The sequence below is a fragment of the Nothobranchius furzeri genome, chromosome 17 (assembly GCF_043380555.1).
Source record: "Nothobranchius furzeri strain GRZ-AD chromosome 17, NfurGRZ-RIMD1, whole genome shotgun sequence".
NCBI lineage: Eukaryota > Metazoa > Chordata > Actinopteri > Cyprinodontiformes > Nothobranchiidae > Nothobranchius > Nothobranchius furzeri.
In genome coordinates this window covers 21,262,325-21,280,366 of record NC_091757.1, presented here as the reverse complement: position 1 = coordinate 21,280,366, position 18,042 = coordinate 21,262,325, and the positions used below count along the sequence as shown (strand labels likewise).

Here is an 18,042-nt window from a genome sequence, read left to right as displayed (position 1 = left end):
TTTTTACTGTATATAGGTTAAATTAACTATATACATCTGAGTCTACTCTATACTAATGTGTATATTCAGCCACATGTCTTTCTGTTGCTTAAAGTATAAATGAAACTAGCACTGAAGTTAACATGTAATGCCTGAAAGCTGGTTCACTAAACAAAAAATTATTTTACCTGGATATGGCTGCTTCTCAGCCTTAAATCCAAAGGCGGGTGATGGTGATCAAGCAGTCGTAGCTCCTCAAATAACAAAAAGAAAAGTAAAAAACACTGCTGTGGATCCATTTTCACCTATGTCGATGATTTTCACTAGCCTGTTAGCTTGTTAGCCTGTTTGCAGCCGTCACTGTAGCTAAGCAACTGGACCTGGGGGTGGGAATAAAAACGAGGCTAGTACTGTCCGAATTCAGAGCCGCTGACTTCCGGTTTTAGCGGTCTAGCAAGGACCGGCGAGGACCCGTACTCATACGCATCCTTCCCGTGGATTTGGACGCACCCAGTGGATGACCATGGAGCCTCGACCACAGTTTATGTATTTAAAAATGTATACTTTCAAGTTGAGAGGAATATTTAGAATTGATGTTAGTGAGAAATATTAGTGAAAAGGGACAAGTTTGTGAACTGAAAGTAGGATTTATAGTAAACAGGTAAAATATTACACACTGGGGCTTTAAAGGCGTGTTTAAGAATGTGTGTTTAACTAAACACACATCCTTTAGAGGGCGCTGTCTCAAAAACAATACAAACCTGATTTTGTGGACGCTGGGGCCGGAAATAGTTAAGTGTCCACACACGTGACTCTACCAGTGACAGAAAATGGCGGAGTCGGAGGAGGAGGTGGACGTCCTGGTCCAGAGAGTTGTCAAAGACATCAGTAACGCGTTTAAAAGGCATCCGAGCATGTGAGTGTTGTTGAGTGTGGGCCCAGCTAACCTCCCGCTCCTCTGCGGAGTTAGCATGGCGCTAAATCATCTGCGGCTCGGACTATTATCTGGAAACGCGATTAGAAAGTTACCCTTTCCTAGCTGCTGCAGCAGCGTTTAAACGCCGACCGACGTGTTTATGTATGTTCGTGGTCTTTGCTACATAACCCACGTGTTAGTGAAACTGATTCTGGGTTGTGGACACGGGTATAACGCTGCGTAATTCAGGTTTAGCTAATGGGACCAAATCATTTCAGTAGGTTTTCTAGCAGTTGGTGGTTGGCCGCCCATCACGGTGCTCTGGCAGCTTTGGACGGCCTCTATCCGGATACAGCTGCTAGTTCTAGACCCTTTCTCGCTGATGCGAAGGTTCTGGTCCAGTTTCACAGGAAACGTTTGAAAGTAAAACCAGATGTTAGAACCTGAGCTGTGTTTTAAAAGATTTGCACGGAGAGGGTCCAGAACCCTGCTAAGCATTCTCTAGATACATGTGTGATGGTAGATGCATTAAATCTTGTTTAACCCATGTATCATCATTTAAAGGTGTGGTTCACTCGTTTAATCAGTACACTAGCGGTGGTCTCTAGTGGGGATGGTTGCTGTGTAAGTCGTACTGTGAGTGTAGTGTTGGGAACTCTTAGGAGAACCGGCTCTTATGGCTCGGCTCACTGAAATGAACTGGCTCTTTTAATGCCTGGATCACACTGTGTGATTTCCGGCCGTCTCACGTGATTGTTGATGACACACTGTGGGAACTCCAGAAAGGTGTCACATGGTACGGTGCAAGATTTCTGTGAAGCAGACTGCACGATGTCTCTCTCCAGCAAGACATGCTGCGCCATGAGTGCACCCCCTGAAGCATAGGTCACTACGCAGACCACCATAGGGAGCCTAAGTCGACTTCCGAACCACGGGTCTCCGGAAGAACGAAAAAATGAATGCAAGTCAACGGGGCTAAACACTTTTTTCTAATTCTGCTTGTTTTGTTCCATGGATTTCACATAAGATGTCTGTGAATTTTAAAGACACATGTTGATACCAAGAACGCGCTTATTTTCGAACGGGGGGAAACTTTATTTTAGGTTTTGTGTGAAAATAAGTCCAGCACAACAAATGATCTTCACCAAAGTGACGTCATCGAACCAGACATGGAGGAAACTGAGGGAAAAGGGCTGTAAGTTCAGCAAACTTCCCACAGGAGGAAAGAACCACCATAAATCTGGTCATGTGGTAAGTAGCAGCTAGCTAGTGGAGAGGAGATTATGTAGTGACGACACATGGGACATGTCGATTTCTAGTTTGTAGTCATGCTAATTACAAACTTTTACAAGCTAATAAATCTCAAAGTACGTGACAGGCATGGTCGAAACACCCATCATTACTTTTCATTTAAACTGCAGTACAACATGTGTGTGATCCAGGGTGTAAGGCAAAGCGGATTAGAAAATGGCGTTTTTAGCCCCGTTGACTTGCTTTCATGTTTTCGTTCGTCCGGGGACCCATTAGCCGACTGGAAAGGGAGGAGACTTAGGCTCCCTATACATACCATACCTTTTTATTTATAAAGCACGTTTAAAAATAGCATAGCAGCTAACCAAAGTGCTGTACAGGAGAGCCAAAGACTCGCACACAACAACAAAGACAGCATAGGAGTAAAATCTAAAGCTAAACATAAAACACACATAAAAGTACATTCAAAGTTAACGATCTATAAAACAAGCACTGTGATGAGAAATAAGAGAAACAAGTAAAAACTAACTGAGCAACGTTAGTGAGCTAAAAAGTACAGAAGCTGCCGCTGATAGAGGAGCGTCACATTGAAGTATGAGGACAGTCCTGTGGGAAAAGCCAGGCTAAAGTAGTGTGTTGGAGGGCAGACTAAAACCTACAGAGGGAAGGTGCCTGACGCACATGGAGGGGCAGCGTGTGAGGAGGCACGCTCACCCCGAGGTCTAACGAACCTTCAGAACAATCAGCAGCAGCTGGTCAGCGGAACGAAGGGCACGAGTGGGTGTGTAGAGATGCAGCAGGTCGGCCAGGTAAGAGGGTGAAGGGCAGTTCAAAGCCTTGTAGACAAACAGAACCTTCTGTATTCTGCCCAAGGCGTCACTCATCCCAATCAGGACTGCATTTGCATAATCTAGACGGGAGGTAATGAATGCATGGATGACTAAAACAAAGCTGAAAAAATAACAACACCTCTTTTTAGTATCAGTTCATGACCCAACTCCTCTTCAAAGAGGAAACTTCGTTTTTAAAATCCTTGCTTTGGCGTCAGTCTCTGGCTGCAGGTCTCCTTTTCCCGTCTTCCAGCTAAACAGCTCATCTGTTTGCTGGTCATTCATCCTTCTCCTTTATAAATAAGAACCCACTAAACTACAGAGAAGCAACCATCTGTCACAGATCGCTGTCTAAAATATCTCAAGTTTTGCCGTGATTCTGTCTCTGCTCCGCAGCTCCGCTCCGTGACAGCTCACACCCGCTGTCACGGAGCGGAGCTTCCTATGTCCCTCTGCAGCTAAACGCTACTGAACCATCCTTATCAGTTGAAAATGTGAGATTTCCACCAACAGCAAAGGGATCTCATGTTTTTGTGTTTTATTTTTTATGTTCGTGAGCTCATCGCCTCTCAGCTCTCACAGATGTTTTCACCATTTATGTGATGGTGTAAAAAGATAGTCACATTATTTTAGTATAACTCCCGTTTAACTTGGGCTGTTAACAGAAATAATAACTGGTGTGTAGTAGGGGCTGCATGACTTAATTTTTTCAAAGTCGACCGTCAAGTAATGAAAATCAAGTCGACTTCGACTAGTCGTTGATGATGTCATACACCTGAAGCAGCTGAAACAGCGGCCGCAAACTCACTGATGCACCTGCAGCCTCTCAGAGTTCCTGCTGCTCTAAACATTAAAATAATTGTTTCATTTTCTGTTCCTCACTTCTGATTACCTTCAATGGTGTCTGTTTGTTGCAACCAGCAGGTACAAAAACTAACTTGTTTTTATTTGACTATTTTTCTGTCCTGCCTGTTTATTATCTTCCTGCATCTCCTCTCAGTCCTAAAGAAAAACTGCTACCTGGGTTCATATATATTCACCTTATGACTTACCTTTGAACTGCAGTTCTAAAAGATCTACCGACCGCAAAAACAGCGGAGTGCTCGCCGGCCGCACCGGTGAGATGAAATCACCAGAGAACCAAACAGGTGATGCGCTCCGATCCACAGCAGCGAAACGCATCTGGCACAAATAAAAGACAGAAAACATAAAAGGAAATGAGCCGACATGAACGATAGCGTCTTAAATTAGTGTTTGAGGTGGCGACACCTAATTTGATAATGTTACTGTGGCCATGCTCAGGACGCAGATGTCTGGAGCACGTCAACATTCAGAGCTTTGCATGCGCAAGCTGGTTAAGGTTAGGATGGGGGTGAGGGGAAGGTTATCTTGCAAGCGGGTAAAGGTCACAATTCGGTCAAATGTCCGTTTTACGGCAGGCGTCAGATACCGACGCTCTGGCACAGCGCGTTGCCTCCCAACGCGCAGGGGCTCGTCACCTGCTGTCTTTTCCGAGGACTGCATCTTGTCGGTCATTATCACGTGACAGTGGCTAGTCGATGACGGGCATAAAAAGCACTGAGCAGTGAAGTCGACTAGTTGATACAACCCCTAGTGTGTAAATGGTAAATGGCCTGTATTTGATATAGCGCCTTCTAGAGTCCTGGGACCCCCCAAGGCGCTTTACAACACAATCAGTCATTCACCCATTCACACACTGGTGGGGATGAACTACGATGTAGTCACAGCTGCCCTGGGGCGCACTGACAGAGGCGAGGCTGCCGAGCACTGGCGCCACCGGTCCCTCCGACCACCACCAGCAGGCAACGTGGGTTAAGTGTCTTGCCCAAGGACACAGCGACAGACTGAGCGGGGCTCGAACCCGCAATCTTCCGATTATGGGGCGAGCACTTAACTCCTGTGCCACCGTCGCCTCATGTGTTTAATGATCCGCAATTTTAACATAAATTGGAACCGAAGCTCAGAGAGGCGGAGTCTTGCTGCTGCAGCGTACCAAAGGTGTGTTTTCATTGGTCAGTTGCAGACAGGAGTCATAGGTTTTAAGCATGCTTGTAGACTGTTTGAGGCCGATTTGATCGTGAAACGGCTCAAAAAGTCTGCCTGTTCCGATACCGATATCAAAAGTAATTCGATATCGGCCCAAAAACACTATCGGATTATATTGGGCGGCATCAAAAATCTCCGATATAAGCAACCCATTAATGTTCACAATTTTGCAACCAGTGGTTACAAAAATTATTTTTTTCATACTTGCTGTTATTGGCTCTTGTTCTCCAATTGAGTAATATCACTTGATCAAGCCTTTCATACATTTCACGCTACAGTATAGGTAAAAGTATGTATGATTTGTGCTGATATCATATAAGATTGATATCGGTGTAAGTCAGTACTGAAGGCTGCAATATCAATATGGAATCGGAAGTGAAAAAGTTGTATCGGGACATCCCTGTTTTTGACTAATGAACAGGTTGGGACTTTCAGGCACGGTCTACAGTTGGTTTCAATCATACCTCACAGACAGGAGTTATGTTGTTTCCATTGGTGATCACAAATCAAAGCATATTGCCCTGACATGCGGTGTCCCCCAAGGCTCGATACTTGGACCACTGCTTTTCAATCTCTACATGCTCCCACTGGGCCAGGTCATAAACATTGACTACGTTTACATGCAGCCAATATCCGGGTTATGATCGGGTTAAGGTCGGTATTCAGGTTTCTGAGTTGATCAGAATAACCCGTTTACAAGCATAAATAGAAAGAGTTACCTCTAACTTGCATAACCCGATTTAAATGCGGACGTTGGGGTAGCGTCAGGATGTATGGACTACGTCCAGACGCAATATACATCATTTCCGGTTCTTCTTGTTCCGGTATCCGTGAAAACAACAACATGTTTCCCAGTTCGGAAGAGATAGCGACCGCGTTTGTTTGCGCTTTAGTTTCCTCGTCACTCCAAAAGTGTGGTGCTGTGCCGACTCGCCATGTTGTTCCCAACTTGTTGTTTACTTCCGGTGTTCTGGCGCATACAAGACGCTAGCTCGCTACTCAAAAGACCAAGATTCCTTGCGAACAGAGCATGCACAGAACACACGCTTTGATGGGAATATCCCGATATGCGTTTACACGACCAAACATTCGGGTTAGAAAAGGGTTACCCCAGGTGTAGTAACCGGGTTTTTAAAAACCCGGTTATGAGCATATCCGGGTTTTTGGCGGTGTTTACATGGACCTGCGGAACCGGGTTATTGTGAATATTTGGGTTTTAAAAGGGTTACTGGCTCCATGTAAACACACTCAATAACATCACCTACCACAGTTATGCAAACGACACCTATGGGCCATTCCCATCTGTACCGGGTCGGCCCGGGCCGCGTAGCCCCAGTCGGCCCCAGCCTGGCCCGGCTGATTCCACACATCCTTGCCTTAAGCCCATGTGGGCTGATTCTACCCACCAATCAGAGGCTTGCTCTAATGGAAGGTGTGAATTTGCTGTCAGCAGTGGGTGTGTTGGCCCTGGTCGGCCTGAAGCAGACCCCCTCGAGAAGAGGGCTTAGAGTCAGCCTTGGTTGGCCCGGAAAAATACCAGGCCACCCAGATATGTAAACAACCTACGTTACCCGGCCCGGGCCGACCCGGTACAGATGGGAATGGCCCACTAGATGTACCTAGCTCTGTCAGTGCCTTAGAGCACGTTGATGACTGGATAGGGCTGTCGCGATTGAGGAATTCCCCCTGCGGTGAGTCAGGGCAGCTCAATATTGCGATATGCGATATTATTGCACCCCGTTTTTATTTATGTACTTAGCAAATTTGTTTGTTAATTACTAAACTCATGGCAATATTTCCTTTGAAACATTGTGCTTACACATTTAAAAAATGTTAGAAAAAAATACATGGCCATTTTAACACTTTATTGAATGCAGATCAAAGGGCAGTAACGGCATTCTCTGACTGAACTTAAAAACAACATTCAGGAGGTTTAACTTTGAAATGCAAATTTGGCTGCAACATCTAACAGAAATAAAAAAAAGTGCCCTACTATCTCCTCGATCAGCGCGGACTTTACCTCTCAGCATGCGCTGTCGTGAGATTTAATCAAGTGCGGTAATTGCGGTGGCACGTCATGCAGCGCGGTGGGCTTCTTAATATCGCGATATATTGTTCTTGCGATTATTGCGACAGCCCTATGACTGGATGCAATTAAGTTTCCTTCAGTTAAACAAAGACGAGACTGAATTTATCGTCTTTGGAAATAAGAAGGATAGGATGGAGGCTACTGCTCAGCTAGACTCCAGAAGAATACAGACAAAGACCGTCTTAAATCCCTACACTTGCTGTAAACTACAGAATAGACTTCAAAGTGCTCCTTCTAGTCTATAAATCGCTCAATGGCATGGGACCAAAGTACATGTTGGATTTCCTTCCAGTATCTACACCCAGCAGGGCTCTGAGAAGCAGTCAGCTGGTAGAACCGGGTCAGAACCAACTTTAGAAACTTTTAAATCAGAATTGAAAGCCTTCATGTTTTCGTCAGCCTTTGAATACATGTTTTGTATGCTGCAGGTAACCTTTTGACTAAGCCTTTTATGTTTTTAAGTCTGAAATGAATATCTACATTTCTTTGTTTGGTTTACTGTTCTTGCTTCTGTAAAGCACTTTGAATTGCTGTTTTATTTGAAATGTGCTACACAAATAAAGCTGCCCTTTCTTTTGGATACATGCTGTTGTCTTTGCTTGTTATCTCGTGAACTGCAGAGTAACGCTGTGATTTAGTGACATCGCAGGACATGCTGAGTGGAACACTTACTGCCAATTTGTGTGCGTATATTACTGTATTCGCTGTTTACGTGTCTAGTGGTAAGGCCGGGTTGAACTCCAAATCCTGCTGTTTTCAGTCCCTGCTGCTACTCTGGCTGCTTTCTACTTCCTAAAACAGTCACGCATTTTCTACACAGAACCACTCAAGGCATTCATTCATTCATACTAGAGACTTTGTAAATGTATTGAAATTACAAGCGAACGATGGTTTCAAAGGATTGATGGAGTCCATCGTAAAATGATAGTCACTCAAAGGTGGTATTAAAGTAGAACATTGTTTTCCCACTGAATGTTTTAGTAGGACTGAACACAAGGAAATTTTTACATCAATTCTTAATTCAAGTTTATTTATAAAGCACCAAATCACGACGAGAGGCGTCTTACGGCACTTCACATAGTAAACATTCCAATACAGGTCAGTTCATTAATGATGATATCGATGCTGTGTCCAGCCCTGATTGTGCTTATTTGCTTCCTCAGTGATGAGATCGGCTTCATCCAGTGCCCAGAGGCACGCTACAACCGCAGTCCCATTGTGCTGCTGGAGAACAAGCTGGGCGTGGAGAGCTGGTGTGTAAAGTTTCTGCTGCCTTACGTCCACAACAAGCTGCTGCTCTACCGCCAGCGCAAACACTGGTTGGACAGAGAAGGTACTACTGCTGGGGGTTAACCATTATTTTTAAAAATATTAATTGGGTGATTATCTTAGGTGTGTTCTTGCTGTGTTGTGGTTCTAATTCCATGCTGTCGTTCTTTTTTTAAAACACAGAAACCGTTTTGTTACCTGTTTTCGGGAAAACGGGTAAAGAGACTGTTTCTGTGTTTTAAAAAAACAACAGCATGGAATTACTTGGGTGATTATTTTATGGAATACGCAGCTGTTCTAATGACTAATTAGACTAATCTAACGATAATTTTTTTGTTGCATGATGAATAAAAACCAGAAATTTCAAGTAAATACCCCCCAAAATGTTATCAAACTGGTACTGTAAAACAGTAAACACTTTTCTATAACACTGCTTTTATTTTTTGCGGCACGTTGTGTGCTGGTGACTTGTAGAGCTTGCGAGTGCAGGCTACTGAGCCTGCGATGTGGTTGGAGATGGAGGTTTGTTCTCCATGCGGCGTTGCTGTGGTCACTCGCGTACGTGTGGTGGTGTTGCGACCCTTCCCTTCCTTCTCCGTCTGCGTCGGTAAGGAGACAACCAACGTCATTATGCGTCGGCGCAAGAGCGCTCCGATGAGCTCGCAGAGGGTGACGGAGACATGCCTAAATTTTTAACTATCCGTTGAAAGTGACTGAGACTGCAAGCTTGCGATTGGTCAGGACACCGCTTCCTGTAAATTCGTCACCAGCACTTGCCCCATCTAAGTGTAAAGGGCTATTTAGCAGCAGACCAGAGCAGACCGAAGAACGCATCATGGAAACGGCCTGAAAATATGAACGTTGATTCACCTGTGACTGAAAAAGCACGAAGATATGTGCAAGCGTTTTATTCGTAGACGGAAAAGACGAGACTTCAGTTTAGAGGTGCTGATGGCATGAAGAGGTGGAGGTGAATGAGGGACACATTTGTCCGTGTTCACAACTCTCAGAAATACATTAAAACAATGTCAACACAATAGTAAATACACTGCACACCCATTCCCACTGTTGTTGCTTCTGTTTACCGGCCTCCCAAATTGGGTAAAGGCTCTTTTCTAGCAAAACTCTCTTCTTTATCTCAGTGTTATTCTGCTTGTTGATTTCTATTTCCATTCAGACAATAGTAGTTGTTGGCAACCAGGGACTTGGTTTCCTGCCTGGATAGTCTGGATTCCAGTAGTGTATGGGCTCTCCAACAAATGTTAAAGGTCACACGTGGGATTTAATCTGCTGTTCCGGACGGCGGACTGTTTGTACTATTACCTATGGTAATTAGAAATGTATAGATCTGGACCACTTTCTCTCTTGCATTAGTGATTTTATGGGGGTTTTTTTTTTTTTGCTACCCCTCCCATTGACTTGGTTTCCTTTTACAATGATGACTTACTCAACCTGCTGAATTTAGTTTCTCCAACTCCGTTGGTCTCCTTTCGGTGTACTACTCCCTGGTTTACACGAGTGACTCCCAACCAGGTGGTCCGTGAGCACATTACAGGGGGTGCTCAGAAAAATGAATATTTCATTACCTAGATGATGACAGCACTCGCCCTGATAACAAAAAACGATTGGGCTGTGATGTGTTATGCTTAATGAATACTCAAGTAATGTACAGTAATTTAAGGTTGATATCATATTATCAATTATCTTTTTAGGCCAAACGCAACTGCATGAGTTTTGTCATTCTGGCAACGTGGATGTGCACCCAGGCCTCCTCCGCGGTTCCCCTCAATCCAAGCATTTGTAGAGAGGTCCACTTTAGGGGTCTAGGAGCTCAGGGTTTTATCAATTTTCATGGCGTCTCCCAATCTTAATTTTGAAAATTAGCCTTACATTTGAGGCCGTGTCAGTAGGGTTAGTACCATGGAGAACCGATGTGTGCACAATTTCCTGAAATTTAGTTTTTCAGCAATATAATTGTCACCAAGTAACCCATTCTTCATCCATTCAGTATTTCAGTTCAACTCTGAAATCAGTTCCCCAAAAACCTCTGATTTAAACCACAACACGGTAAGTTCTGTATCAATTCTAAGTAGTCATTACCTACAGAAATGTTTCTTATTTCTTAAGTAAGTATGAATCATGCCCTCCTTTATTTAACCATCCTCAAATAGGACGAGTTATCAACCCATAAACTAATCACACTTATCGTTCACCTTATTAACTCATTCACTGCCAGCCGTTTCCTGATCACTAACGGCCTTCGCTGCCAGCGTTTCTCACCGTTTTTACTGTTTTTTAAGAGTCACAGAATGTTGCGCGCTAACATGTCAATGCCAAAACAACCAAAACAAAGAGGAGACTCGCCTCTTACATCAGGAAGAAGCCGCGTGTTTCCAGCGTTATCCGTTCTTTCATAATCCGTTGTCGAATTGTGATCGGCAGACGCTTTTCCGGTTCGCGCCTCACTTTTTTTTTACAGGAACAGCCCAAAACGATCTCCAAACACATGGATGTGTTGCTTCCTGATCATGTGATCTGTGACGTATGCGGATGAAGATCGGCTTCAGGGCTGAGATGTTTGTTCTCTCAGCGCGGGGGCTCGTTCCGATGCTCAAACAGTAAAAAAAAATGCAAATGGCGACTTTAGTCGTCATTGGCAGTGAATGAGTTAAAAATACCACACATTATCATTACTTTTAGCATTATGTCATCTACCATAATTCTACACCAAGAACCTTTAATATAACCAATGGTGAATCAACCATCAACCCAAAACATCACATGTCCCTGAATACCATCCCCCATTACCTTGTGCACATTTAAGCCTTTCAAACAGCCATCCCCATTACCTTGTGCACATTTAAGCCTTTCAAACAGCTCTGGGTGGATCAGGTCCAGAACCACACTAACCCTTCCTCACCCAACGAGGGGTGTCACATTTTATTTTTGTTGATTTTCAAAACCATTACCTCATGTCATGACAAACCATTGATATTTTATGAGGACACCATGCATGGATTTCCCTTCTAGTTGGCCATTTAAAACGAGCGTTTAAGGAGCAGACCACACGCATTAGCCAGTGTTTTTTATTACAGGAATCATCACTTGGTCTTTCCCAGCCCTGAAGACTTAGGAAACAACAGAACAGAACATGCAAACAAACCGTAGACGAACGCACACACACCGTTGGACAACAGAAATCACACATTTCCTCACCCATCCAGGTTCTCAGGTCTCCTGACCCTGGTGATGATGTGCTCCTTCGACAGAGGCAGCCCTCTGCTATGCCTTACCTCTCCAGCTGTGAAGTAGAGTTAAAACAAACGGGACACAGCACTAGGGCTTTTCGTCGTCAATTCCTTGTGTTGTGCAACATTTATGTAACAGTGAATGCACGCAGCAGACCGAAGCAGATCAGAACAGAGACGTACATATGTGTAATGACTGTGTAAGGAAGATGCTTTTACCGGCACACTGAGCTACTGTAGGTGCTGTGGAGGACAACAGAGAAACCAGCAAAGACACAGATGCAGAAACAGTCCAGAGTTTGTAAAGTGTAACTACAAGCAGGTTAGCTAATGCTAGCAGGCAGCATGCTCATGATCAAGTGGGTTCAGAAAAAAGACGATGGTTGAACATCTAAACTCTACAAGCAGAAGTCCCATCATCACATCATCCTGTTCATGACCTGTCTGCAGCGCTACGGAGCAGAACCACTGCAGTCAGGTCGCTGCTTCCAGTCTGCTCTGCCCAACTGAAGGAATACGGCAATCCACTATGAACATAATTTAAACTGGATTATTGCTAACCCGTACATAATATGTCACCATGATGTTTTTGCATAGAAATTATGTTATTAGCATTTCCAGTAGCTCCTACTAAACATGTTAATGAAATACATTAAATGGTACCGACTATAGTTTAATCATGGATATATTTAGATGATAGATGTTGTTTTACACTCTACTGAACAATTTTCTAATCATGTTCTGTTGTTAAAGTAAAGGAAGGAGAGAAAAATGTTTGCCTAGACATTTATCAGGGGTGGACATTAACTTCAAAACCAACCGGCCAGCCGGGCCGGTAACTCTGAATATTTACCGGCCCCTCCAAGAATCTACCGGCCCCGCTGGTCAGCTGCCAAAACAAGTCAAAATAACAACTGAACCGTTTTAAATGTCATAAACCTTTATTTTGTACACATTCACAAACATAATAACGTATTCAAGTTTGAATTTGTTTGTTCCCTCAACAACTCGATTTTGTCGTTGCATACTTCCGGCATACAACGCAGTACATCACCAACTCCGCTTTGCTGTACTCGAGCCATTGGCCGTGTTCGAGATGAGCCAGTTCTGCGCAGATTAGACCACCGGTGATCAGCGAGCAGTGCATGCCGGTTAGATTTGTGTCTGACTTAACGCCGACTTGCTCTGACGTCATGCCTACGTAGGCGACGATAACCTCGTGAGATCAAGGCAGTTGCAGATTTTGGAGCAAGGTGCTGCAGTTGCTCTCCACCGGCTGCAAAACCTAGAGGATGACGGGAAACGCCTGGCTCTCACCTGATCTCAGATCTGATTGGTTCACATTTTGATCCAAACATCCGGTGGTAGAACATGAAATGTTAGTTGGTCACATGTAGAGCTGAAACAACTAATCGATTTAATCGATTATAAACGATTATTAAAGTAGTTAACAACTTTTTTAGTCATCGATTAGTTGTTTAATAATCACATTTTACCGCATAAAGTCTATTTTTTACCACAATCTGACATCGGTTACAATCTGTTAAATTTGCCGCCAGTGTGTGGCAGTAATGAGCCACTGATCTACCAGTGGAGCCGTAGAAGAAGAAACGAGCCAATAAGTGCCCTCGGTTTTCATGACGTGTCACGTTACTGACGCTCATCTTGCTTTGAGAGATGGCGGAACAAGAAGAAATACGGAAGAAAAATAGAAGCGACAATACAGAAGAGAAACCCTGGACAAATGCTTCACGAGTATGGGAGCACTTCACTCTAGATGCCATGAAAAGATGGGTGACCTGCAAAATATGCAAAAACCATCTAGCATGGCACGGAAGCACGACGTCCCTAAGTGAACATTTGAGACGAAAACATGTGGGGGCTGATGCAGCAGAGGAAGAGCCAGCCCGGTAAGTAACAGAAAATAAACAAGCTAACGCAGATCAAATTTGGGAGCTGAGTTCGTTATAGTGGATGTTAAACATGTTTTTTTTTTTTTTGCTGCGTCAGTCTATGGTGTTCTACTTCTGATTGACTAGATGCAATCGTGAATCTCCGTGTTGTGTATCATGCGCTTGCCAAATTTAGCACGTCTGTTTATAAGAATGTTCTCGTTAAGAGAAAAACGGCACAAACCCATAACTATGTTCCTCATTCAAAAAAGAACAGCTCCACGGAGAAAAATATACAGACGAGCTGTGTCCAGGTGAATATAACGCGGCATAGTTGTACGCTTTCAATTTTTAAATACAGGAGAATTTCAGAAAAAGTCATTTTTTTACTATTAAAAGGCTGTTTTACTCTCTAACGCTGTAATACGCCTCACAACACATTTTTGTCAAAATAAATGATCACTGTACATTGTTAATTAATTCAAATAATGTAATATTGATTTAGTGTTGTAGTGTGTGTGCTGCTTTATTTTATATGTGTACTTATTTCAGTCTTATTTGTGTTTCTCATGCAGAAAAAAACAAGCAACGATGGACAACTACATGGGGAACAAGACACTCACACCCCAGCAATGCATACCACTTACAAACTCTATTCTAGATTCTACATTATGTTTTATGGAATTTACCTCTTATATTTTGATGCCAAAAAATTATTCTGGACTGATATTTTGCACTGTTTAGCTCATTTTACACCGCTGACTGTTCATGTGCAATAAAATAGATTGCAGTCAACTGCACAATTCTCTTATGTTTTTCTTTTTCTTAACTGAAATGTATTCATCATTTGTATAGGTTAAATAGCTAAACAATAACAAACTGATTAATCGATTAATCGAAAAAAAATAATTGGCAGATTAATCGATTATGAAAATAATCATTAGTTGCAGCCCTAGTCACATGTATTCTGTAAATCATGTTACATTGATGATGACAACAATATAGGCCATAAAGAGAAATGTGTTTTGTGTTCTTTTGTCACGTTTCCTATGAGCACACCAAACCTATAGCTGATAACCTTTACTTACTACAGTCATGTTTTCATATACAATATATGATATCCACAAGCACGCGAGGATGTGTTTCAGCTGCTAACAGGCACCAGAATTAAAATTGAAAATTGAACAAGTGTGAACGCTAACACGATATCTTCAGCCATCGTCACCCCCGAGCTACACATGCAGGAAATTGTGTCCAACTTAAACACCGGCTTTCAGCCGCTCCCCCTGCTGCTTTCGTCTGCTCTCGTCTGTTTTCCAGGCGAGGCGCTGCTCAACTCGAGCACGGCCATTCTCTGCGCCTCCCGTCTTCTTTAAACCGCCAAGAATCATTCCGCCTACGCACACGCTTCTCTGCTTCATACCGTTTCGAGTTGTCTCGCTTCTCCTCACCAGTTTTAAAGCGTTTTGCCTGAGATTTCATCAAATCCCATCCCTGTGGTGGCGTCATCTTCCTGCGTGCTTGTGTGTTTCTAGTGTGGTTCCACTTCATCTTTTATAGTGAACTTACAGTTCACGTGACTAGAACTAGAATCGTGCAGTACGTGGCTAGAGGCGCGCAGGTTCAGGCACGCGAAATGAAAACGGCGGCTTCCTACAGGGCGGGGCCATGATGTAGGTGAAAGCCATGTATAAATGACAAACAAGGCTTGGGCGCCACCCAGGCGGTAAGTCGTCATGTGTTTACCGCCCGATGAGAAAATTTAGCGCCATTGGCGCTCGGGCACTTTGAAGGTCCACCCCTGTTTATACATGTTCTTGTTTAATCTGATTAATTGAGTGGAGACCCCATCTGATTCATTGATGATCCACATGATTTGTTGCAGCCCTATAAAGCAACGATCGGCGCGTCGCATTTAATGCATTCATTGTGATCCAACAGGTGCAACCCCTAGACTATATCAGTTTAATCAAGCGAAGCTTCAGCTCACAAGTCTTTTGCAACTGCGTGAGTAACAATGCCAGACTTAAGTCCAAGCTTTGTGTGAACATTGAAGTCACTAGGAAATCTTTAGCAAGCCTCTAAGGTGACAGAGCATCACTGAAGGTGTTATCTGTGACAGATGGCTTAGAAAAAGTATGAGACTTTCTAAAAAACACATGTGAGGTTTAACGTAGAAGTGTGTGTGTGTGTGCGTGTGCGTGTGTGTGTGTGTGTGTGTGTGTGTTTCAAGCTGCCCAACATCTGAGTGTGTGACCTTTGTTACATGTGATCCACTTCCTGCTGTAATCTGGGTTATTATAGAGCTAACTGGAGTAGATTACACACATGAGTAACTGGAGTAGATTGCACACCCGAGTAACTGGAGTAGATTGCACACCCGAGTAACTGGAGTAGATTGCACACCCGAGTAACTGGAGTAGATTGCACACCCGAGCGACTGGAGTAGATTATACACCCGAGCGACTGGAGTAGATTGCACGCCCGAGCGACTGGAGTAGATTGCACGCCCGAGCGACTGGAGTAGATTGCACGCCCGAGCGACTGGAGTAGATTGCACGCCCGAGCGACTGGAGTAGATTGCACGCCCGAGCGACTGGAGTAGATTGCACGCCCGAGCGACTGGAGTAGATTGCACGCCCGAGCAACTGGAGTAGATTGCACACCCGAGCGACTGGAGTAGATTGCACACCCGAGCGACTGGAGTAGATTATACACCCGAGCGACTGGAGTAGATTACACACCGGAGCGACTGGAGTAGATTACACACCCGAGGGACTGGAGTAGATTGCACACCCGAGCGACTGGAGTAGATTGCACACCCTATGAACTAGGAATTATGGGAAAAGGTTCCTAGTTCCTATCAGTCCGAACGTGCGCTAAAGGGGGCTGGTTCCTGAAAAGGTTCTAGGATCTACAAAAGGTTCCTACAGTCGGAAAGGGCCTAATGACTACAGACCTGTAGCGCTGATATCTGTGGCCATGAAGTCATTTGAGCACCAGGTTCTCCCCCACCTCAAGATCTTCAAAGCCCCCCTCCTGGACTCCCTGCAGTTGTCCTACAGAGCCAGCAGGTCTATAGATGATGCCATCAACATGGCTCTACCCTTCATCCTGCAGCATCTGGACTCCCCGGTTACCTACACCAGGTTTGTGGACTTCAGCTCTGCCTTCAACACAATCCTCCCAGACCTCCTCCATGTCAAACTGTCCCAGATGAACATGTCTGACCCATCTGCAGGTGGATCACTGACTTCCTGACAGACAGGAAGCAGCAAGTGAGGCTGGGGAAAAATGTCTTGGGCCTGCAGAACATTAGCACCAGTTTCCCTCAGGGCTGTGTTCTCTCCCCTCTGATCTCCCCGTACACCAACAGCCGCACCTCCAACCACGAGTCTCTCAAGCTTATCAAGTTTACAGACGACCCCACTGTCATCGGACTCATCTCTGATGGGGATGAGTCTGCCTACAGAAGGAGGTGGAATGGCTGGTGTCCTGGTGCAGCTACAACAACCTGGTGCTAAACACCCAGAAGACAGTGGAGGTTGTTGCGGACTTCAGAAAGCACACAAAAGATGGGAAATATGACAAAGCGGTATCATAGCTCTATAAATGTTTACAATCTAGTAAGCTAGGGAATGCTCTTGAGATAAAGGAAAAATGAGAATTAGAAATAATTATTGTGATTACCAATCCAGATTGAATGCAAATGTATGAAAATGGACACAAACTGACCAGCAGCCCAACATGGAAAGAATTATATTGAAAAGTGTGTATTAGATTTTTTAAAACACCCTTAATGATTTCTAAGTTCGACAAGACTAAATCAAAAATGTGCTGGAGACGATGCAGACATATCGGAGACCACACACATATTTTTGGGGATTTTCCAAAGCTCAAGACTTTCTGGGAGGGAATTAGGCTACGTTCTTACGGCAGGCGCATCAAATCTGCCTTTTTTTCCCACATGCAGCCAATTTTTTTTATGACCGTCTGAACGCACAGATCCGATTTTTTTTAAATGTGATCCGTGTCACTTGAATCTGTAGTACTAATTCCAACACAAATCTGATGTTTTTGAAAGCGACTGCAGTCTGAATGGTCATGTCGCATTAAATCTGTCTCCTACGTCACTGAGTCAGCAGAGTTGAGCGTCGTGTGTGGATGTTCCTGAGGAGAAGCGCTGTCAGAAGGGTTCAGGAGTCTGTCTGGATATTCTGTTTTAGGTTTAGGAATCAAAAATGCAGGAAATAATGTGAACGGGAGGTGGAGGTGCTGCTGGAGCGAAGCGTCTCACCCGTCTCCGTGAGAGGGGGATTCTCCATGAATGAATTAATACCGGAACATTTTCGGTGAATAATAATTCAGGTAGATGGCAGTGTAAAGGGCTTAATTTACATGCTATTTAATGAACCATGAGACGATGAGATTCCATAGGACATATGGAATCAATATGGATCTTTGGGTATTTTTAACCAGAAGATTGGAACTTTTTATTGCA

At 44.0% G+C, this 18,042-nt stretch overlaps 1 protein-coding gene across 2 annotated transcripts in view; it reads left to right on the top strand.

Annotated features, from left to right (window-relative positions):
• Positions 1-749: 749 nt before the first annotated feature.
• The window catches only part of ptar1 (protein prenyltransferase alpha subunit repeat containing 1), a 55,370-nt gene continuing 38,077 nt past the window's right edge, over positions 750-18,042 (top strand). For both annotated transcript variants that reach the window (XM_015975045.3, XM_054734310.2), the window contains exons 1-2: positions 750-895; positions 8,296-8,465. In XM_015975045.3, the coding sequence (XP_015830531.1) occupies positions 810-895; positions 8,296-8,465 (256 nt within the window). In that variant the 5' untranslated portion in view covers positions 750-809. The remainder of the gene's footprint in view (positions 896-8,295; positions 8,466-18,042) is intronic.